The sequence below is a fragment of the Camarhynchus parvulus genome, chromosome 3 (genome assembly GCF_901933205.1).
Source record: "Camarhynchus parvulus chromosome 3, STF_HiC, whole genome shotgun sequence".
NCBI lineage: Eukaryota > Metazoa > Chordata > Aves > Passeriformes > Thraupidae > Camarhynchus > Camarhynchus parvulus.
In genome coordinates, this window is record NC_044573.1 from 59,138,706 (window position 1) to 59,163,865 (window position 25,160).

The window sequence follows — 25,160 nt, forward strand, 5'->3', positions numbered from 1 at the left end:
ATCACCCAGTGATATATATACTTTTGTCATCATCCTGTAATTGCTAGCTTTGTTTCTTTATTGCTCTATGTCTTTTTTCTTTCTCCTTTTCAATCCCTGAAACAGCTGCCTGTCTCACTCATTCCAAGTTGCCAAAGGAGAAAAAGACATCACATTAAATCTTAATGAGAAAGAAAAAACAAAAAGGGCCAGGCCCCTATTTACTTCTTTGGTGTAATTAGGCATTCTGGTGAAACAAAGAGCTGTTTACAGAGAACTAGCACAAACTACTGTGTGAGGTGATTTTTTTCATTAAGAGAGAAATACAGTAGTTAGTGTAATTTGAAAAAACACTGAAAATGTAAACAGCCTACAAATATTAAAATTTTTGGGCAGTGGCTCCTTCACTATATCCCTCTGACAAATACAGAGCTTCACAGCATGCGATTGATTTTGCTATTCTTATCATGCATTTGACTGAAGTAGTTCTCTGTAAGCTACCTTTATTTATGCGCAAGTGCTGTAACTACAAGTTGTTTCTGCTCATCTGCATGTTCCTATATCAAATATAAGTTCTGGCAGTCTCATACTGTCACTGCCTCACATTTCTGTACGCATGTGAAAGGCATGCCTGTTGGTCTCTGACCGACTCCCACAAATTAGCCACTAACTCCTTTGATATCTGACCTAAAAGGTAATCTTGGCTATGCTCAGAATATTTTCTGCTCACAGTATATGCATCAAAGAGCATAAGCTCCTCATTGTGACCCAGGGTGGAGAGCTGACTTTACCTTACAATCCTATTTTTAAAAGTTCTCTTCATTTTCTCTGGAAATTTACAGGTGCTACCTCATAGTGAGAATAAGATTTTTCTGCAAAAACTAGTAGAGGTCACAAAGTGAATAAAATTTCCACACCCCTCCTACAATTCTCCATTTCTAGAATTCTGGCCAGGTGCATGCAGTTCATCTAATGTGCAGAGAAGTGCCTCCAAGCATTTTCAGGGAACTAAGCTGAAGAGTTAATTAAGGTACGGGGCTCTTCATATTTAATGAATGTATTACCCACATCTAAACTTGCACTATTGAATATCAAATGGCTCCTGACTCAAAGTTGTTGGCTTGAGCTATACACAGGGACCAAAAAGTGGAAGACAGAAGGAGGAAAGAGTAGATAAAATGGGGAACAAAAGTAAGGATCACGAGTTAGGAACAAATAGGAACTGTCTGAAGGTACGCAGAGCTCTGATAGAGGCATAGCTTTCTGATCACAAAAACAAGAATGTTTGATGGCAAATGTCTTCACATAAAGTTTTAAGATGGCAAAACATGGATCTGAGATCAGATGTAGCACATTCCACAAAAAATCTAAACCTTCTTTTTAATGTACTCATTTTCCTTACCTCTTGCATAGCTTCATTTGCAAGAGCTTTGGCTTCCTTGGCAACTCTTTCAGCTTCGTCTGTAGAATCCTTGATGTTAGTATAAGCATTGAAAGCCCGTGTGGCATTGAAAGAGAGGTTTTTTGCTTCAGTAAGGATTCTGTTGGGATGAGGAAAGTAAACACACCATTAAACCTGCTGCCAGAGCTCAACGGAACAGAGCATCCTACATTTTGAAACCCAGCAGCCTGTATTTCTAAGGCTATTTCTAAGGTGTTAGAGAGCAACGCTACATTTGAGATTTTAGGAGATCTGGCATCATGTGTTTAATGGAATTCATATTTCATCTGGGCAGAAAGACATAAAGAACAATGTTTGCTAAAAGAGGAAGTTCTGTGAGATAAAAATAGACACTGAGAAAAGATAACACTGTGCTTAATGCTCTAATACAAGTAACATATTCATCATGTGGGTTTTTAGGCTATGTGCTGAGCCAGGCAACTTGAGGAAACTTGCACTGTATGAAGGATCATCACAGACATGTTTTAAAGTAGAATCTTTGAAAAATTAATTTTTTGGTCTGGCTGCCAAACACAGAATTGCTAGTTTTGAAGGTGATCTCACAGTCTAAACCAAATCCTAAATGTTAATTTTGCTGACCAAAATGGAAAACATTAGGCAGTAATGCTTCATATTGAATGTGATGTTAATTAAAAGAAATACTCCATTCTGATAGCTATAAATAGATTAAATACAGTTAGTATTTGCTGGTGCAGCGACAGCGTTCAGCTAGACTGCTTCCTAAGGAAATTTCTAGTCAGCAGGCTGGGGAAATAACTTTCCTTGCATTCTCTCTGTATGATATATTAAAACATTTTCTACAAAGAATTTCTGCACCTACAGAATGAACTTGAAGACAACTATCTCAGTAGCCATTATGACCAATGCCTATGTTGATTTTAAGAATAAAGTGTTAATGGACTGAAATCCCCATATGAACTGGATAAGAATGGATCTGAACTTGGATTTTTGTCTCTCTGGGAAATTTTCTAGCCATGCAGGTGTATGGCAATATGAGAGAGACAGAGATTACTCCTGTTAGACCTGTTCCAGCTTGTATAAACTAGTCAGTGAGAGGGTGTGTGTGTAAGAAAGGAAAATTCATCCCAGTAATTTATCTGTTCTCTGGAGAACTGTGACAGCTGGGCTCTGATCCTCGCATCAATTACTCACTGATTTCTACAAAATGCCACAGAAAAGACAAAGTGGACAGAAGATATAGTCCCTGGATTCAACACGTAGCTAATAGAGGGAGAGAGATTCCCTTTAGGTTACTGCAGAAACTGCATGACTGAGCTGCCTCTGCATCATCTGTGGAAAAGTGAATTTCTTTCCTCAACAATGGCTGGAGCTCACCAGGCTACTCTAAGTTTCTGTGATGCTCTGTTAAACAAATGTGGAGCCCAGAATAGCTACCTAGCAAGTACCTCAAGAACTGCTTAGAAACATGGTTCAAATCCTTTCTGGTTAGGAAAAACCTAAACTGAATTTGCCAAATACCAATGGTGCTTACTCATGAGCAGGCAATTAGCCACAAGCTAGAAGCCTATACTAATGCTTACTTGTACACAGCAGAAATAACAGTTTTTTTCCTAGGTTCAGTTCATGAATGGTTCCATGTTCTAACACTCAAGAGAATCCTCATTGTCAATCAATATATTATTAGAATCCTTAGAGGGTGACTGGAGAGACAGGGCTCTCCCTCTCTATCTCCCATAAGAAGAAACAGTAATCTACACCAAATTTAGAATTGTCTGAAAGACACTCCAGTGCCAGTTGTGAAGATAGATACACTTTTTAATTCCTCTAACTGATAGAGACTGCGTATGCCTGTAAAGTGTAACTATTTATTGTCAGTGCATGAAGTAAACAGCTTTATGCTGATTATACAGCACCACGGTATTTCTTTGTCTTTTGAAGATGTGTATCTATCTGATCACATTAGAAATTTTAACTTTGAACAATCTGCCTTTAGACATAATTTTTAATGTCCTTGATTTTGCGGAGTTTATTGGGTTTTTTTCGAGAAACTGAGGTTGATATCTGGATCAGATATAGGTATGCATAGTGCTGTTATCTTAAACACTACCCTAAGCCCCTTAAGGCCAAGCTGTCACCTACATTAAGACAGAAGCATATATAAACACCCATAAAAAGCTCTCTTTTGAATAGTTACAAAGCTATATCTCAAAGCATGTCTTGCCAATATTTGACTGGGAAGCAAAATCTTTTTTGTCTACATTTTCTCTCTTTCTTAGTTCCTTCACGACAACCTTCCACATATTCAGATATTTATGTGTGGTTTGGTGTGACACTAAAGTCACTCATTTTCAAATTCATTTTTACCCAGGAAACCACAGCTATCATTATTTTGCGCACACCTTAAAACATGTATTACACTGGGTATCTACAGTAGTGTAACTACACTGTAAATGAAGCCAGTAATTTAGCAAATATCAGAGCTAATTTCCAGTCTTTTCCTCAAAATTACAGATTCTAGCAAGAAAAAACTGTCTTAAGCATCTGCTCACAAGTCTTTGGGATATTCAAGTCTTCAGGTAGCATCTAAAAGATAGAAGCAGCAAAAGAAGTAGCATATTCTTGATATTTAAAAAAATAATACTTTTTTTCTTGCAGTGCTTTTATAAAATAATGAAACTTTGAAGTTGATGCTGGGAAAAGGTCCAACAGGCAGAATATCCCTGGTCTATTTCTGGGTATTACTATTGCAAATTACATTCACTATTTATGTCTTGCTTTCTTAAGTGCATAGAATGCAATAAAACAAAAGACACCCCTCTGATTTTCCCCAAAAATTCCCAAAACACCAACAAAACCTTGCTTTATATTCTTTCCATGAAACTATTTTTATGGTGAGTTATATAGTATCATTCTTCTGAAAGAGCAGTCATATATGTTCATATAAATGAAGGGCATTGCAGTTCTTATATTTAGGAATGTGATAGTTAGTGGTAAACAGAAACTGAAGTTTCTGTTCTTGGGTTTAAGCATTTTGGTCCAGGACGCCTACTTTTTTGGGAGAGAGTTTTGAAACTGGTGGAGAAATTACTGTCCATCACTAAGGTGGACTTCTGACAGTAAACAATTTAGCAATTTAAAAATCACAATAATAGTCTCCTACCAAAATGGTCATCTTAAAAAGGAAAGTACTACTTGTTTTTAACAAATGCACGTGAAAATGTGTAGGGAGCTCTTTAAGAAGAATTTATATTTTTTTCACAACATAGCAGCAAGCATATGATAAGTTAAACTGTGTTCTCAGTGCATCTGAGAGCACTTTTTCTGTCCATGCAGCCTGTAAGAATCACAAGATGTAGGAAACTGCTTACAAGAGATACATAAATTGACTAAGTCAATAGCTTATACTTGTATGCACCACTGGTTATTTGTATACCCCCAGTGACAGATGTCAAAGAAGAGGAATGCCCTTCAAGTTCTGTGAAGCAGTTTTGCAAACCTGCTTCATGGTTTTAGCATTACCAGTGAATGTCTGCCTTACCCATCCAGCACTGCAGATGATTCATTCAGCTGGCCTGCATGGTTCTCAGCTTGCAACACCTTTTCTGGAAGCATCCTGTCACGAATTTCTTGTGATAAGTCATCTATTTTGTCTTTCAGCTGATCAGACATTGGCTGTATCTTATTTGCAACACCTTCCACATACTGAAAATGGCAAAAGGAAAGCCTTTAAATTTCTGGTTGCTAGCATTCTGTATCTATATATAAGGGTGTTTCTTCTTTCCTTGTGGGCTATTATCTCAACTTACCCATGCATTAAAATTTCAGGGAACTAATACAGAATGAGTAATAAGAATGGCTAGACTGGAAAGCAGAGAGGAGATAAACAATATTCCAAGAGCTACTCATCTCTCTTGAGCTTAGTAGAAGCTTTTCTTTTACAATTAAAGAATTGTATGGTTTAAAAGCTTATAAACTAATTTGGATGTTTCCTAAATGTAGATGCATGTATAGCTATATTAAATTATTGCTGCTTTCCACAGTAATAACTATTAAGTGGCAGAAGTTTCATGTTTCAGGATCCTTTGAGTGGCTACAATGTCTTTTTGCTTACTAAAGCTTCTCAGTAAGAACCATGCTTTTTGAAGACATGCCATTCCTGTTCCAAAAGCCTGTTTCACTGTGTCTCCTTTTCCATTTCTCCAAAGAGCATTTTTCCATTTATTATGGCAAGCTGTAATGCATACTGGAAATATCTTCAGAACCAATGATACTTCAAGATACCTTTTTTTTTTGTAGCTACAATACTGATCTCAAACTCTGTTGGCAAAACTTTTAAGGCAGAATTTTCAAAAATATTATGTAAAATGAGATTTCAATCCTCTCCCTGATCTGTCTAGACTTAAAATTGTGGCCACAGGCAACAAATTATTTCTGAAGCTTCCTTCTGATATACAGGTTTTGTGCAGATAAATCTATACCTAGATTACAGAGTTGCAATGAGACTGTGAATGGGTCTGTTGCATCTGTAATTCTCAAGATAAAGTTAGTACCACAATCAGAATACCACATTTATAAATGGCAGAATCCCTAAAACATTATGAGCTAGCTCACATGTAATCCAATGAATCACTTAAAACTCCAAATTATTAATTTTTATACACCAGACTAGCTTTTCTGCTATCCAGCAATGGAAAAAAATATCCCAAGTAAAATATTTCAATATTGATAAATACAATGAAAAATTAAGTGTTACTTTATTTATCTATTTTGCTTCCAGAATGACGTTTTGTTGTACTAATTCTCTGGTAAGGATGATAAAATACTCACCTCTACAGCTATGCTGATGTCATTTGCAAGTTTATTGGCTTCATCAAGGACATCATTCCCTTCCTGAAGGGTCTTCTCAACATCTTGTCTGCCATCTTCTACAGCTTGCTTCCTTTTCTATAGGATGAGTTCACACAAAGAAAAAGACGAGTTGTTTACTAGAACAGTTCAAATGCCAGCACCTCAGTACAAGACTGCATTTTGTCATCATGCCACAATGCCCCTTCTGCAACTCTGAACTCTCAGAGCTGAGATGGTGACAAGAATAAAGCACGTGTAAGGTATCTTTCCTTTGTCCTCCCATTCCCAGCTGTGTTTGTCCTCCCATGTGGAAAGATTTTTGTTGCTAACAGAGGTAATTGGCTGAAGTACTACTGCAAAATGAACCAGAAAGTTACAAATCCTAATGGTTACCCAGATGTGTAAGTTCCTAATTTTGTAAATCACCTCTGACAATGAAGGAAAAATTTATAAAAATATTCTGCTGCTTTCCTACTTCCATCCACTGGTACTTCATCAACTGCTGAATGCAAAATAAAAGGTTTGGAGTAACCTAAAGATTTCTGGTTTTCCAATTAGTAAAACTACGGCATATTGTGTGGTAAGGATGGACTTCTGAATAAAGAATTGGCAAGATCCTGTGCAAGATCCACTGAGTATCACAGATTAGTTTGACAGGAGGCCATGGCAGCCTTGTGGGCAGGACTGCTGGAAAGGCACTCTGCTACAGTGATGCAGAGAATATTTTTAAAACTGAAATAGCAGGTAATTTCTCCAACCTTTATCCATCCACCTTTGGGAAGAAAATGCACAGAACAGAGATCACCTAAATTTGTCAGATCGCTGCATTTCCTTAATTCAAACAAGCACTGAAATCTCTGCTGAGAACGGAGGTCTCAGAACTCTAACCTCATACTGTACTTGAGGTGAAAGCTCACTGAGATACAGAGCTGAAATATTCATCTTCATTAGGGTGACTCTGCTCTTTATGTCTTGGTTAAATGCTTGTTAATGTACAGTATAATATGCTCTTTAAGTCTCTGCAATTTAAATTAAATCGCAAGCAGACCCCTCTTCTATGGGAGAGATCATTTATAACAGCTACTAACTACCAAGGATAGAGTTTGATTTATTACTCTGTAATATCCACACACCCCCTTCAGTCTTCTTCCCAGGGGTTGGAGAGGGAGATGAAAGGGTAAGTTTTCTAGAAGCAAATATATGACAGCAACGATTTTAACAGAACTCCTATTTAAATATTGAGCACATGCTTTGAATTTTACATGACTATTTATACTGGGATGAATTTAATTTCCCACAGAATAATAAATCCAGTGTACCTTCCACAAAGCAGATGGTATTATTTCAATAAAGCAGGGGAGTAATTCTACTTTTAAAAGCCAGTGCAGTTCCTCATTCTGAGGAACACGCTCCCTTTAAATTATATTAGAGACAGTTAGATTTTTATAATACTTTTTTTTGGCTTATATTTTTGTTTCAATATTTAATCATGCAAAGGTTCCATCTTTAATCAGAATCAAAGTAATCAAGGATAAAACCTGTCAGCACTCACCTCCAGCATGGTCATATTTTTTTGGTTGACTGCAGATAAACGATCAGCCTCCCAGATTTTTCTTGCAGCTTCTTTTAGCAGATCTTGAGCATCAGCAACTTTGCTTTGGTAGTCTGCTAGCTTGTCCCGGACCTCATTTTTGAGATCTTCATTTTTCTCACTGGGCTCACCAAATGATTTCTTCACCTTGTCCAAAAGATCTTCTGCATTCCTGAAATACATTGCCACCTATGAAGACACTGAGTTCATATTCCCTATACCAAATAATCTGAATAGTCTCAATAATATGCAAATTAAATCAAAGAAAAGGAAATTAAATTAGGTCTCAAAGTAATTTTCAAGATGACACATGCTTAATAAAGTGAAAGGACAGATGTTTCTAAGCCCTTTCTTAAAAGAGTTTTTAAAATTCCACTAAGGTCCTATTTATGAAGCAGAATATATTCAAATATTCTCCTTTGAAGACTATTTTTTTTTAATTTTTTTGGTTAATTTCCATTCTTGAGATCTAACTGGCAAACTGAAGTTTTCTGAAACGTTTCAACTTGTCTAAAAGATTTCCTTCACTCATATTGATGTGACATGTGACACAAAGTGGTTTCCTACCTCGAACTGAGGAAGATTTGTAGATATGCCCAATTTCAAGCTGTCTTGAAGCAGACAACTGCTTTAGACTAGACAGTCAAAAATCATAAATTCTTTCTGGTGAAATTAAAAAACAAACGTAGATCCTTGGATTTATGACTTCCAGTAGTCAAAAATTTTTGCTTACCTAAAATACACTCTGGACTATTTTTAATGGATTTTGCTGACCCCAGTTTTAAAGGACTGGAGTACTCTCATCTGCCTGCCTCAAATCAGTTTCACCAAAGGCAGCACCACTGTGTTACTCCAATGATATGTCAAGGGCAGGAAAAAAAAAAGTAGCACCTCAGGCACTTCCAAAATGATGCTTTAGAGATAAGAAAAATCCTATGTAAACAGGAATATGTAGGATAGATAATAACTATGGAAGAAATTTATCACTTTTCCACCTAGGACAGATTAAGTTTTTCTTCCTGTTTCATTATGCCAAAGTGTGGAAAGCAAGAACTGCATTTTCTGAAAAAACCCTGCAATTTGGCCTGCCTGTAGTCAGTTCCATTAGGGATCTTCTAAAAATAAACATATAAATAAATGCACACAAAAAAGATATAGGCAAGGAGGAAAAGATATACTGACACTGGACATAATTTAGATGAAGGGTCTGAAGTGAAGCCAAGGGAAGTCAAATTGTTATCTTAGTTTTGGGATTTTCTGAGATGGATTGGAGTTTTTTTCCCCATCAATTCTGCCTTTGGTTTTGATGAAAAAAAATTATTCACATATTGAATTCACAACTTCTGAGGACAAAATATTTAATCAAAAACTAAATCCCAATATTGACACCCTGTCACAGAAGTGTAGAAAGGAATTCAGGATTTCTCTCATACCTCCTCCATTATTCTTCTATAAGAAGCTCCTGTCTTACGCTTCTGGCAAATTTTGACACCCTTATGACACTGCAGTACTGGAAGAAGAGTATGAAACAGATGGATTTTCCTTTTATTCCCTTGCCTCATAGCATATTTCAAACTACTTATCCATCCAGTAGTCTACCTCAAAACTCTTCCTTGGTGCTCCTAAGATAGCACTTTCATATTGATCTGTTGAGCATTTTTCCTCTGCTCTTTCTAATGAAGTATGAGGCAATCTGTTCCATATAATCCCTTGCTTTAGAATCTTTGTGCGACTGGACTGTGCCACATTTCTTGAAATACTGTCTTGTACACATAAGCTGTGCTACTTTCACTAGAAACCATCCTAGAAAAAGAATAAAACTATACAAAATGCTTGAGGTTTTTGAAGAAACAATCACAGATCTCACCTAACACATGGAATGCTGAATGGTCTGGATGCTCAAAATGAGTGCAAGAGAACAAACAAGATTAGAAACTCAAAACAAAATGATTAAAACCCATTAACTGTATATGAGAGTCTAAATATGTTAGAATTGCCCTACCAGGAGAAGAAATAAGGATTTTAACATCATGAATAGCATGTATAAGGTGATCAACTGTCCTATGTCTCTTCAAAGCAAAAATAGAAATATCAGGAAGCAATGTCAAAACATAGGAGACATATCTTCCAACACTGTATAGCTGAGTTATGCAATTCATTCTCCCAGGAAAGTGGATGATAGAAATTCATAGAGGTTCAGAAGCCATCAGAGAAATTATGGGAAGAAAAAGTCACACAAAAATAAAGCTACTCAGCCTACTAAACAGAAAGAAAGAATTCTGGCTCACAGCATCCCTTGATAGCAACTTAGTGGCATCTCAGAAAACATGAAGGAATGTTACAAAATAGTGAAATATATACTTCATAAATATTAAAATCATGGCACTTCAGAACAGCAACTGGTGTATTTCTCTATATGCTCTTTTTAGAGAGAAATTATTGACTAATATGCCATTTCAGTACATTAAGGCAATAAGAGCCTGGATTTGAAAAATTTGAAGGAAAATAAGGGAAAAAATGGCATATGTAAGAGAATTTTTGCCATCTATGAAAACAAGAAAACTTTACTTCATTTGTCGTCTTCATTTAAGTTTTGAGAATTCATTGAAAATATAGGAGAGAATCCACTGAATTGTGCCATTCTGTCATTAGGCAGAATTCTGAAAACAGAATACAATCACTGACAAAAGACAACTCACTAAAGAGTAAGCATGATTAACTACTTCAAGGTGATCATGAGGCTTGCAAGAGCCTTACTTTATGCAAAAGTAAATATTTCAAATGGGTCTGTAGAGAATACATACATGTGTGGAGCACAGAGATCCACACCCATGCACCTGTACCTCCAGAGTTCTAAGAATGATTAATTTTTCTTCACTCTTCTTCCTTGCAGAGTGTATCCTATCCACTATCTTACTTCACTATTTAAAGAGTTTTATAACATTTTCTTTCAAGAGGCATTTTCAGAAAACATCTCTAGGGTCCTTTCCTCCCTACCCTGTAATGCACAGTGACTAATTTTCCTTCTGTTGAGTTGGCTGCCAAAATTTCTTGGATCTCAGTGACTGCTTATAAAGAAGTAACCCTATCCTTAAGATAAACCATAAAACTTTATTTGAAATCAATGAATATATTCATGTATCTCTTAGTATAAAATGTATTCCTATATCGAGAAATTAAAAAATCTCTTTGTATATCTCAGGAAGAATGGAAGAAGGAGAGAAGTTCTGTCCCTCAAAAAAAAACCTACTATATTTTCTACTCTAGCTATTGGGCTAGAGTAGGAAATTATTTCATTGTTGTCTGACAGTTTCATGTTGGCTATAGCATTTGAGGACTAATAACACCTTGTTTGAAAGGCCTTTCTCCAGTCTGTCCTAAATTTGCAGGCAGCACTTTCAAAGGTTTGGCTAAATTTTTCTCATCTCTACTGTTTACTGGTTTATTTCTTTGTGTGAGTAGAGAAGGCATAGAAGAGACTCAGTGGAATCAGATGAAAAAGCAATAAAACATTGCTCACAAATAAGTTCGCAATATATTCTTTCTCAAGAGAACAGAAAGCAGAGCTATCAGTTATAGGAAGAAATACTGCACTAGCAGTATTTCATAGAAAATGATGTGGTTTATGAAGTCAAAGATAGGCAGTGCAAATCTGATTCTAAACTGCTTGGAATTCTCAGCTAATTTTGTATTCCATTTATGTCTCCTTACAGTATGCACACACCTGATAACTGACATTTTCAGGCCTGCATAACTCTATCCCAGACAGTTTTTAGATCCATCACAACTTCAATAGACCGTGTCCCTGCCCAGCTGGATTCCCTCCTAGTTGTTTGCGTTGGTGAAGAGCTAAGCAAAGTCTAACTCTGGAAATATGCCCGGTCTTACTCATATAAATGTAACAAACTACCAGAATTTTTAACTTCAAGCCAAGTATTTTTCTCAGTCAGGTAAGTTTTCAGTATTTGGCATATTGCTTTATAAACAGCTGCCAATATAATTATATGTATACATTTATTTACAGATAATTAAATAACCAAACAGCAGACTTCTGAACTATGCCACAGAAATGGTTTATTTTGACCTACACCATTCTAAACATGGCAAAATATGTTTAGATATAATGTCTATTTATGTCTTTATAATGTCTATTATATTGAACAAACTTTTCAGACAGTTACTATTTTTATTAGACCATTTGGTTTTCCAGGAAAAAAACTCCAAGCTTCCAGATGAAATTTCTAGTTCAAAAGCCATTCATCAGGTCTGACGCAGAAACTAAAAACAAACTGAGAAAAATTAGAATTCAATTAAAAATGTAGCTGCTACCTGTGGAGCAGGGAAATAATTTCCTAGGGATTGCTTTCCACATAAGTAAGCATTTTCAAAAATGCAAATGCTATATCAACAGATATAAAGTATTAGACTTTGGTTTTTTTTCACATTTCTGTAAGCCTCAGCTAGAAAACTTGACTGGCAAACATGACAATCACATTTACGAGAATCAGACATTGTCACTAGGAGGTTGAAGACTGGGGTCTCTCTACTCACTTTAACTCATCTTGAGCTATTTTTTCTTGCACACTGAGGTCTCTATTTCTCATCTCTATGACCATTCCTTCAGCCTCACTCTGCAGTTCTGGAAGACTCTTCTCCAAAGTCTTGTCTTGAGTTCTGAGTGTCTCATTCAGTTTTACAGCATCTTCTTTTGCAGCTGCAGGAGACCAAAATACATTTATGTAAGGAGCTAGTAATTAAAAACAACAGAGAAGCTGTCAACTCTATCAGCAAATGGAACACAACTTCCACTGGTTATTTCTGCTGTGATCCAATGGTCAGTAACAAATAAGAAAATAATATATGTTTCATCAAACCTTTTATTATAGTTCACTTTTCAACAACAATTAAAGAAGTCTTTATATCCAGGATAATAAATACATTGCTCCCCTTCTCCTGCCCCTGAAAGAAAGACTTTACACTGAACCTTCAAAGCAAGCAGAAGACAGTTTTCTATACTGCTTGTAGAATTAAGGAGCAGGGAAGACAAGCAATGAAAATTAGGCTTAAATTACTTTCGGAGAACCTCAAAATATGTCATTTTTAGCATTCAGACTTAACAGTGCTGGGAAGAATAAACAACTGTGAAACTTTAGAAAATGAAGCAGAAGAGGAGTGAGACACCCACAGATGTCTAAGCCCACTTATATGTTTAGAAGAAGATATGCAGAAATGTCAAAAAAAATTGAAGGTTGGAGTATATGAAGGTTTACTGTAAATGTGTTTGTAACAGCCAAATTATTCCAAACAGATAAAGCTGTACACATGGCATCATACTCAAGGATGGACTAAAATCTTTCTGCCATAGCACAACACAAGATATTAAAATACCCACTTTCAGAAGAAACTAGGTTATTTATGCCAATCAGTTTCATCTTCAATTTTAAAAAGTACTGCTGCCCTTCCACAGTACAGAGTTCCCAAGTAACTGATTTCTCTGAAATGGCACTGTTCCTGGTCACAGGGGTACTTATGAGTATTTAAAGTTAAATCTTTAATTAAAGACATTAAAACCAGTCTTTCAAACCTCAGTAAATTACTATTTCATCTACACATAGTATAGGTTTAGAGCAAATGATGAAGAAAATTCTAATCTAATGATGTCTTTGATTAGCTGGTGAGAACTGAGATTTGTATCTTTAATAATGAGTGGTTTTGTGAGGTCTGGCAAAAGACTACACTTTCCTCAAATGGATCATAGATATCTCCTATATGTACTATATTATGTATCATTGCTAAGGTACCTCAGGCCAGGAAGAGGTCTATATTAGTTTTTTAAAAAGTCTATTAAAAAAATAGTGAGTAACCTCCCTGAATATTTACCCTAAAAGCGAAAATGAATATGTTAGCTAAGCTTTTCTTAGGTTCAGAAAAACTTATACCCAGTTTTATCCTTCTCTTCTCCTAACCGTGTTTTGTTGTGTCTTGGTAGGATGCAAACATCAGAGTCCAGTGGTGGTAAAAGGTCTGGGTGCACTGACATGGACAAAGGCTAGGAACTGCAAAGAAGGGAAATTCCATAGCTAAGAAGGAAAATTAGTTACAGCTACTCAGAAGTTCAGAAAGTCGACAATCAGCTCAGTAGAAGTGGATAAGCAGTCAGAGTATGGTCATTAGAACCAATCACTACAAACTTCTCACTTTTAATGAGGAGTTTTGTCAGTGAGGTAAAAGGTACGAATGAGAAGAACACAGCTGTGTTACGAATCACCGCTGTAAAAAAAAGTTATTGGGACATTATTAGGAGAGCTGACATTGACAAGTTTTACTCCTCCTGAAGAGCAAGACACTGAAGAAACCTCATTTCATGCTTTTTGGCTGTGGTTCGGAAACACAGATATAATTTTCAGCAGAGGAAGGGAAATTACACGAAGGTGAGTAGGAGATTTGGGAGAATACTCTTTTGTGTGATTCAGTCTAGAAAAAAAAGGGGCCAAAGTGGAATATGATTCCTCTCTGCAAATATATCTGGTGTTGGGGGAAGGAGGAGAGGTACTAGGGAATGGAAAAAAACATCTATTCAAGGTAAAGAACAGGGTTTGCTAGGGAACACGATGATAAAATAAACATGAATATTTTTTGCTAGAAATGTGAACTATGAAAATTATGAAGAGTACTGAAATTGCCTCCTCTCCAGATCGTGTGTATTTGTAGAAATTACTTTGAAGATGAGCTTAAAAAGGTTTTTGATAGTAGGGGAGTGGATGCCATAACCCACAAGGTATCTCTCAATCCCGTGTATTTCATGTATTCTTAAAATGTTAGCTTGGCCACTAGGCAAACACATTGATTTAAAAGTTTTTGTTCACTCCTAAGATAGTGCATAAATTTATTTCACCCCCTCAATGTTTTCTAACACTGTATTTGCTACTGCTAAACCTGCTTGAGGAAATTTTTATTTGGGCTCCAAACACTGGGCCTAAACTTAGTAGAGGCAAAGACTTTGTTTTGCTCATCATCCCAAATTCATCCTGAAATATGAGGAACATGGTCTGTTGTTAAAAAAAAATTCTCAAAAATTTGCTCACTTTTTCTTGTTGCTATTCCTACAATTTTTTCTTGTCAAAGTTATAAGTCCTAAGGATATCCTAAAGTGCTGTTCAGTTCACTTCCAAAGCACATACACGGAAGTGTTACACATAAGACAATATAAAATGTATTTTATAGCACTTGGACAAAAGTGAAAGCTTTTCCTTTCAATGACATAGACCTTTAGAAGCACAGCTACTAAAACCAGTACTGCAGTGAATATTTGGAGGAGGAAAGAGCTGAAAAATCTTTTTCAAGTAAAAAAAAAATCTGTATTTGCCAATTATTTTAATATTTTCAGCCATTATCTTATTTAATAGCTTTATGAAATATATAGGTCTTTCTTCTTAAAGGCCATCTATAATCTACTTTTCTTATAAGTATTTACTGCACTGTAAGTGCAGTGAATCAGTCTGTGGAAGACAGAGCATTGACTTTGGCTCCATTCTAAGGTAGGGTTAGGAGTCACTTGCAAATTCCAAGCAGCAGATGTTCATTAACCGCAAGAAGTAAGTGCATTTTTGAAGTAAAGCTGGTGAATTAAGATGAAATGTTAATGTACCAAGTGCTAAAATTACATCAAACTTTTTTACCAATACATATTTTTATCTGCTATGAAAATAAACAAAAGCTAAGGCCTATTTCTTACTTCATCATAACAGCTCTTCAGATAACTGCAAAAATCCTGAAGGAACATGCTCAGTTTTCTTCTAGTCTTTGTTCATAATTACCAATACACTAAGTGTTGATATAAACTCTATACACAGATTTGAAGAAGAATTTGAGGAGTTTACTGCCTTTTCTTCACCCAATATTTTAAGCACATGACTTTTCTTAGCAAGTAAAGTCTTCCTCACTGTCTCTCAGACCTTCTTCCCCTACTGTCCTCCAGTTTTCTTGAGAAACAACTCAAGTATTTTAATTTTTTCCAATACCTTCAGCAGCTTGGAGAATGCCTTTGACGAACTGTCGAAGAGATTTCGCTCTGTCATTAGTCCTCTCGGCATCCTGCCTGGTCTGCTCACCATCTGCTGTCACCTTGGTAGCCTGGTGATACCAATTCAGGGAAAATATAATTAATGAACAGGCCAAGGCTGCACTATGTTATATTCCTACAGGCTGAATACATGTACAAAACTTTCCTCAGGCCAGAGGCAATCAATGAATTATTGATCAGATGCATAGGGAATGAAATGCTCTGTTCAAGTACACAATTAAATTTTATTACCTTTTCCTTTAAATGGAAATTGGAAGGCTTTATTTTAGGTTCTAAGAAACCCTACTTGTGTGCAGCAGCACATCAATGGAGACAGGATGAAATTATCCACTGACTAACAATATCTTTGCTTAAAGAAATGCTGTTTAGAACCTTTTAATAGATTCTTCAGGGAATACTTTCCATAGCTTCACAATTGCGTACTTTTCGATTGACAAAGTGCAGCAGGTACTGTGACCTCTTTGCTTCTTCCCTGGAGGTGTTCTCAAAGAGACAGTTCATTCCAACAAGCAAGAAGAACTTTAAATCAATACATTAATTTTACCAAGAAAGAGAAAGAAAAATAAAGAGTAGTTTTATTCAGCTCTAATGCTTGAAGTTGTTCATTTATGATATATTGGGGTGCTCAGTAAAATTTAAGCTTTCTGTTAATAAATGCTTTATAATTGTACTGAATCACAGCAGCAGCAGAAAGGGAGACATCTGCAGCAGACCTGAAAAACATGCCAAGGAAAGGAATCATCTTAGGACACTCAGCTCTTGCGTTCCCTATTTAAAAATGGACCCTTTTTTATTGAAAAGAAGCTAAACATTTCAAGACACAAAGCTTGTTGAGCTGTACTGCAAAGCAAAAAAAAAAAAAAAACCAACCAAAAAACCAAAAAAACCCAAATCACCAAAACCCAAAAAACCACCCAACAAATAAACCAATAAAACCCTAGTTTTTTTCTTTAGGCTTTACATTCCCAAAAATCTTGAAACAAGGCATTATGAGTTTCCCAGTCTCTGTGAAATGGCTAGAAGGTCAATAATTCAAAATGAGCTTAGGTTTTCCCTGACTTGAACTGCACAAATTGTTTCTCCCTTACAAAAAACCCCACACTTTTCAGTAATAGTCAGAGAAATAGGAGCACTTAAACACATTTATTTCTGCCTGATTGGCTTCTAGATGGCAGCCCTCAAGGTACTTTACATCTGAGTTTCTGAAATAAAATTCCTGGCATTATCATTCCACTTACAAATTTGGGCTACTTCAGAGTAGTTACACTGAAAGTAATTTACACTGAAAGTAATTTATATGAAAATGGTTCAGGTAAATAGAAATATACAGGAAGAACTAAGAACCCATACAGACTGAGGGGAGTTTGTTCTATTCCATCCCTCTATCAGTAGAACATGTCTTTTCACACTTACACAGCTTTAATCATACTGTTGGTTACTTCCTCTAAGATTTACAAACCCTTTTTACCTGCCTGGATACAGAACTACAATATTGTTACAGTGAGCTGTAAGAGGCAATTGGGTTAGAAAAAAGGCAAAAAATTCCAAATGGTCTTGATGGATCACTGCTCTAACTCTCCTTGGCATTTCTGATGTCATTTAATTCTTCATGTAATTGAAAAAAACTTATTATTATCAAACCCTCCAGAAGAAGCCTTTTATTCTTTGAGTTTTATTTGTTTGGAATATTCACATTCAGTTTTATTATACTCTATAATATTTCTAGTCCTTTGCTAGAAATGGTGTTTTATAACTTACATATTCCTTTCTTAGTTTTGATTACTTTTTCCACATTCATGCTAATTCAAATTGGCCACTTTAACCTCTCTATTTATGGCTGAATAGCACGTACCACATTTTTCTGAAAATTAATCTGTCACTGAACAATTTTCATTTCCTTTCAGTGACAGCTCTCTTTAGTACTTAAATTCTATTCAGGTCCACTGAAGGCCTTCTGTATTTTGATAGAATTTCCTTTACTGAAAAATAGGCTTTTGCTTCACCATCTAGTGTAGCTTTAATTCTGTAAACCATATTAAATGGCGAACATCCTTCATACTGTAGCTGGCCATTCCATGGCTAATTAAATGTTTTCATTTGTTAACAAGGTCCTACTAATTTTCTACATATCTACTTTACTACAGCTCACCATATCTGTAATGTCAGTTTTCAGCATCTTCTAACAGCTTGAATAGGCCCAAAAAACTCTTGCTGTGGGAGCCATAAGGGTGAGGCAGACTGGACCCAGAGCAAGGGTTTGGAATGAGTCTTGAAGAAGTTATTTGGACACAAATAAAACTTTTTGGCATAAAGGAGATCCCTACCACAGAAATCACTAAAGAAAGTATTTGAGATCAGTGAATGCTTTGGTGATGTCCACAGCTTATACTTAGTGAAGGAGGTTCCATGAAAGGCTTTGCTCCAATCTGGAGTAGCCACTTAGCAATTTAAACTATAAGCAAGTATTAACAACTATACACACTTTTTTTTTGTTTTGGTTTTGTTTCCATGTTTATTTAGTCTGTTTATTTAATCTTAATCAAGACTTAAAGAACTCCTCTTTAAGGAGGAGTCTAGTGGGCTGCAGACCAGAGAAGGAGGTGTAAACACAGACGTGTACAGATGGAAGTTCTTGGCTTTCTCTCCAAATGTTCCCAGTTATTGCAAATTAAGTTGCTTCTGCTACTACTTCCAGAAATTTTCAAGTTAGAGAAATTCAGTACTTTGGGAGAAAGGCAAAAGTTTACAAAGACAAAAGAAGCATTTAAAATCAAGATGAGTGATTCTGATTCCTGTCTTTCTTGAACACTCTGAAGGTACCTAATTAGAAGGGAAGTGGAGGTTTTGATGAAATACAGTGAACTGAAAGGAACTGAAGATTTCAGGTCTTCCTCTGGTGGTAGGTGTGGGAATGTGCATGCAAACATGTGAACATAATTAGTTCAAGAAAGACATGAGGATCTTCTATGGCAAAGTAAATGAAGCACAGAAGAATGTAAAAAAAGGGAAAGGAGTGCTGCACTGAAGTAAGAGATCATTGGTTGAAAAGAGACCACAGGGAAGCAAAATCCCTGAAAGTCTTGTAGTGACTAAATACTATTGTCTTCTATATTTTATCTTAAAATGCTTAGAATTTTTTTTCATGGAAATAGATTCCTCACCAATCCTCACCAACTTTTTTCTTCATCAGTATTGTTTCACTTTGAAAATATAGTGAGCCTGCAAATCAGATACAGGGAGAAACTCTGGCATCTATGGTGGTACTCTGTACTCCAAGTGCCAGCCATTATGTAGTTATTAGCTGTATCTTCATTTGGAAATGAGCCTTGAACACACAACATCAGGACTCATTCTTTTTTTTGGAACACTATTCTTATTTACAAATACAGAAGGAGAAAGGTAGGACCTGCCACCAATTTCCAGTCCCTAAATTAAAAAAAAGACCAAACAAACAAAAACTTCCCCAAACTGCTCCAAGTAACTCTGTAAGGATAACTGGAAATCATAAGGCTACTTAGTCATCATAATGATGAAAAATTGCAAAAACGTGGTGGTGATAATGTGGCCACCACAATAACTCCCCCAAGATCACACTTTTGATATGTTTTTCCTTCCAAGAGTTGTCTACAGAAGGTCAGAATCTGCATTATTTTAGGTCATCTCTATTGGGGAAATTGGAAAAGGATATTAAAAAGAGCAACTTTACAAGAGGAAAAAAAAAACCTGTCTTAGCCTAAGATTGAGAAATATTAATAGAAGAAATATAATCTTCCCTGCTTGTAGAGCTGACATGGGTTAAAATTCCAGCTAGACTTAAAACTGCAGTTGCTTCTTGCAGAAAAATAAAAGATCAAACAGATGTGGAAAAGCAAGTACATACAGTACATACACAATGTCAGTACATACAGATAGATACTGGTGTATGCACACACATGTGGGTGCCTACATATGCAAACACACTTCAAATGCTTTCTTACCCACTCCCCATTTCAAAATTGCATAAAAACCACACAAAGAAAACAGTTTCTCTGAGAATTTTTGTTCCTTAAGCCATGTACAATTTAGAGACATGACGCTACAACTGCCTGGATTTTATGTGATTCTCTGCAGTATATATTGATCAATACAGTACTCCACATCTTATTTGGTTCTTTCAATTCACAATCGTGACTTTCGGTAGTTCTTCACATCAATGTACTTTGGACAGCTTTATTTATACTGAGGCTGGTTCATTACCCTATTTTTTCTCCACTAGGTGGCACAATTTATATTATTTTCTTAGACGCTGTCTTTACTGACCAAAATGAGGTCTATTTTGAAATAAAACTTTTGTAACAGAAAGAGTACATAGCACATCTGTTGAAATCCAGAAGCTGCTAACTATGCTCATAAAGGAAATCTAGAAGACACATATTTAACTAAACTTGCACACCTCTTTAGTGTAATCTTTTCCTGGTAAGATCATTCTTGGGTCATCTGTATGGAAGTGAAAAAGCTTTCTTACCTTATTAGGAAGTTTTGCCGAAAATATGTGTCAATATAGTGGCCCACAAAAAGAGATTTTTAGAGGACTTCCTGTCATTTTAGACACTGAGACTGAAAAGCATCTTATAATTCATCTATTCATTCATGTTTAATGCATATTCAGAAGATTTCTGTCATTATGCAGCCTCAACCAAACCCATAGACCTCAATGTGATCACAGACATACTCTTGTCAGTAGTTCATCCATTTCTGTCACCAAGGTATCCAGATTTTCTTGTGCTAGCTGAAGAAATCTCTCTGGAGCTCTCTGAGGTGAAAGCAAATGCTGTTGGGAAAGAGATGGGAGAGTGAAAAATCTGTATGTGATAGATGTCAGTGCTTCCAAATATTGAAGACAAGAAGCATCAAACATTTCATTACAATATGCAATCCCTTTTGTCACTGACTGGCGTCACATTCATCCAACAGGCTTTTTTTCAGGAATCTTGACAACTTTACATAACTTGTAAGTATGGTAGGGAACATACAATATGTAAAATACATAACCATTTTATAGACCTTTAGCATGAAAACTACTTTATTTGTATGCAGCATTGCTTTTCTATGCCTGAAGTATAACTCCTTGCACATATGTTCAGAAATTACCGTTGAAAGATTTATTTATTAAAGTAAGTAAAAATAAATAACTGAAATACTTATTTATCAACCAAAGCAGGCCTGAAATAATTAAATCTTGACTTTTTCTTCTTCCCTGAACCTACTCACAGCTGTGAGGTTGAACAGAATCTGGTATATTTGTACTGAAGCTCTGATATTTATGGATGTGAATACTGCCAACATACCTTTAATTCCTGTGTCATGTTCTCAAAACCATGTAGCATTTTATATGGAGCAGGCAGTGGACCACTAAGGTTAACACTCAGGATCATCTGGTTTAGCCGATCCAGGTCGTTGAGAAGGAGTCCTGTGCATTCATCATCACAAGCTGGGGGAAGAACAACAAAGCTCCTAAACATTTCTTCCTGCTAAACATTTAAGACATTAGATTTAGATATTGTGTGGCACACATGCAGTTCTGGGGGATGTAACACCGATTTCATACATTTTACCCCAAATATGTAGTGCGAGAAAAAATGGAAACAACAGCTAGGGAGTAGGAAAGACATTATTGTTTAGGATTTAGTAATGGACAGTTTCATATAAAACACAAAGATCAAAACTGATAGACTTAGCTCATTAAAAGAGGAAATAATTAATGTTGTCCACTGCAGACTAGCCAATATAAAATATTAAATTATACAGGTAATTTGGATGAAGTTTGAGAAAAGCAGATAGGCAATTTGAAGATCAGATAGGCAATTCAGAGAATCTAAAGAGCTCTATAAGAAACACAGTATGCTTATGGATTTGAATGCAAGAAAAAAATCCTTTAAAATCTCCATATAACAGCATGGCCAAGCATACTAAACCTGTAATGCAGACAGCTGAAAGCATACAGGTAAAAATACTGAAAGCTCTCTTTTAAAAAAATGGTTTTCCCTACTTTTTTTCATTAACCAGTTTATAAGCCTTTCATGTATGCTTCTTTTCTTGCAAATATCCTTCAGGATGAAAAATATTGTTGCGTGCTGCATATATCAAAAGAAGTTTGCATTTCCTCCCTCCCTTACTTTCGATTAACTATCACAAGAAATTCTCATCTTGTATCATTTATGCAGCAGACAGGAGAATTCTTCATCCTTTACAAAAGAGTTGTGGGAATACCTTTCTGCTTCTCTGCATAAAGAGCTAGCAAACCCAAACATCTCAGGAGATGAAGCAAACTGTGGAACAATGAATTCACTGGTGATGTTAAGAGACATGGAGAGTTGTACCTAAAATTTTACAAGCATGTAATTATTTATTTCAGCAAAGCTAGGCAGTTTAATAGCTAAAAAACCTCGCTAAGCAAAGTGTATGTTTTTGTAAAAAAGAGAAGTAATTTTCAAAAGAGAATTACTTCTTTTTCCCTGAAATCTCTTCTTCATGTAGATTACATCTTTTCTGTTCATTGAAGTTTTCATAGTTACCTAAATATGGTTATTACTCTTTTGACTGTTTAATATACCAAAGACACAGAGTAGAGTCAAATACTGAGGGGAAAAAAAGGTAAACTATTTCAATACACCATGAAACTCAAGTGGGGATTGAAAAGGAGACCAGGTAGATGCTGGATTATCGTAGTAAGAAGTGGGTGCAGAAGGGTAGATACTACTGTTATTTTAAGACTTCCTTTTGCATTTTCATTGCTTCCATTTGCAGACTCCTTCCTCCTATTTCACAGTATTTTGTTACATAAACTGAACTGCATTGGAACTGCAGTCAATAACTGTGGGCATGATACATTATGATTTATGCTCCTACATGAAATTTTACCTCCCCCCAACTTATTATCATCCCTGTTCTTGCCATCTGTGTGCTTGCCTTTAGAAGCCTGAGAGAATTCAAGGAAAACCAGGTTTTACAGCAAATAATGTTTTATATAACAAACACCTGTTCTGTAGCTGATCAAGAAGGTAAGGAGACCAGATAATAATTTTGCAGGATGAAAATAAGTGATCTTGAACCTGAAAAGAGTTGGCCTTTATAGTTTAGTTTAGTTTTTGCTGTGGCTTTTTTTCCCCCACATATTATTTCACTTGTGAAACAAGGGAAATCTATTCATCTTCAAAATTTTCTTAGTGGTTGGTAATAAATTGCTAAAAATTTGTTATGCGTTAAAGACAAACTCAATTCACACCAATGAGAAAAAAATGAACAGCCCATAAGACATGAAGTATTCTCAATGAGTGGGCAATCAATAAGTGAGCGTTCAGTATAAATTAACACCTCTTGCAAAATAATCAGGTTGAAAAGAGGAACTGCATCGAGTGAGACCACAGCTGGGTAGATGAGACAGGACTGAGCTACTCCAGTATTCAGTCTGTAATGTACTGTAGCTATGGGAAATATTTCAAAAGCGTGATTATATTTTGCAAGACTAAATACTTCTGTGTCTATCTGTAAAGCTGTCAGGATAAATTTGTGTCTAATATTAACAAATACAGCACTAAATTCAGATCATTACAGCAGTGCAAGCATGTCAGAGGCAAACCGTGCAATCAATATTACAATAGTTCAACAAGCAATTAATGCAAATTACTGTGTTTTCCATTTTCACCACACTTTTCCATGCACACTAAGTCTCTAAGGATTTCGACTTACCTCTTGTGAGAAACATGCCCAAAGTATGCATGCTAAAAGAAATTCTTTTAAGTTTATTCCATCTTACAAAGAAACATAATGTGTAATAAAAGAAACACATCCAAGTCACAATGTGTTCCTCCAACTGAGTGATTATCTGACACAATTTTGCTTTAATGCATTAATTTCTGTGAAGATTCAGAAAACAGTGTTATGACTAGCAAATTTTTGGTCTAAGGGCAATCACGCAATCTCTGATGGGAGGTGGTATCCTAAGATACTCAGCGACTCTTCAGTATCAGCTTCCTGTTGTTTCAAACAAAGTGTTGAACTACTGTTAGCTCAATTAGCTGCTGGCTATTACCTCATTTTTCCCATTTTGGCACTAGTCTCACACCAAATAATAAAACAGCCTTCCTGTGCCTTCTAAAACAGAACCCCAGTAGAGAGCTGAAAGCATTATCTTCCTTGCCATTGCTGCTGGATTCACATAGCTTACATGATCAATATGTCTCCAAAATATGGGAAAATTCATACCCAGATCAGGGTCTAAAACACCTACGAAGGTTTATTTCTGATTTTTATTATCTAGAAATCCTCATCTGCTGGTTCTGATACATACCAGTAGTAGCTGAGCTTAAAGATTGCTTGATTTGGGTGAAAGACAGGAGTGTGGATCTAAACTCAACAGGAGCTCATTTTCTCACAAAAATGGAGAACAAGTGGTAGCTTATCAGTTCTAGGCCAAGCAGGGATGGCCTAATTGAGCCCATGCAGCCTGAGAAGCAGTTGCCCAACACAGATGTAAATTAATTCCTACAGCTGAGACACATGGACGCACAGCAAAACCCAGAACACTGAAGAAGCTAGTCCAAGGCTTCATAAACGTAGTGTGACACACATTCTTTTCAGCTCACTCTGTAAAGGCTCCCAGCTCCTGCTGAATTAAGCACTGTGTAAGAGCTGGGAGAGGCTTCATTTCACAGATTCTGCAAGATCTACCTCTGACAGAGACAGCATCTCTGCCTAGCTCTGAATTCCATGATATCTGCCTAGGCAGGTAACATGGAGCTCCTCACTGTTTTGAATGGAAAACTTTGATTCTACCAGAACTGGTGGCTGGGAGCTCCCTTGTTCTTCTTGGTGTAGGGCTGTGATGAAGCAGAGATTGACAGCTGGGAAAAAAAAAATCCCTCTCATTGCAAGCATCAGTCTTGAGTGCAAATACTTAAATGCCCAGTACCTGGTATTAAAGGAATCTCATTATATAATTTTCTTCTTCTACCACTCTTAAATATTTAAATACATAAAGATGAAAATTTGTTGACTGCAGCAAGGCTGAGGATCTTTTTTGTTTTTTCACCCCACAAGACTGAGTTAAGGAAAAATTCCTAACAATGAAATATCTGCTCGATCCCCCTGTATCATGATTGCTTCCTGTTCAGTCACATCAACTGCTTTACATTTAGGCTTTTGCTTGACCCCAGGGAACAATTATGACAGGAGCACACATCCAAGGAAAGGTTTTG

General features: G+C 36.2%; 1 protein-coding gene across 4 annotated transcripts in view; it reads right to left on the reverse strand.

Moving 5' to 3' along the window:
* Window positions 1-25,160, reverse strand: part of LAMA2 (laminin subunit alpha 2) — a 335,421-nt gene that overhangs the window by 59,451 nt on the left and 250,810 nt on the right. For all 4 annotated transcript variants that reach the window (XM_030945040.1, XM_030945039.1, XM_030945038.1 and 1 more), the window contains 8 exons: window positions 21,252-21,394; window positions 20,636-20,734; window positions 15,863-15,974; window positions 12,393-12,555; window positions 7,803-8,013; window positions 6,230-6,346; window positions 4,941-5,104; window positions 1,382-1,520 (listed from right to left, as the gene is read on the reverse strand). In XM_030945040.1, coding sequence (XP_030800900.1) covers window positions 1,382-1,520; window positions 4,941-5,104; window positions 6,230-6,346; window positions 7,803-8,013; window positions 12,393-12,555; window positions 15,863-15,974; window positions 20,636-20,734; window positions 21,252-21,394 — 1,148 coding nt within the window. The remainder of the gene's footprint in view (window positions 1-1,381; window positions 1,521-4,940; window positions 5,105-6,229; window positions 6,347-7,802; window positions 8,014-12,392; window positions 12,556-15,862; window positions 15,975-20,635; window positions 20,735-21,251; window positions 21,395-25,160) is intronic.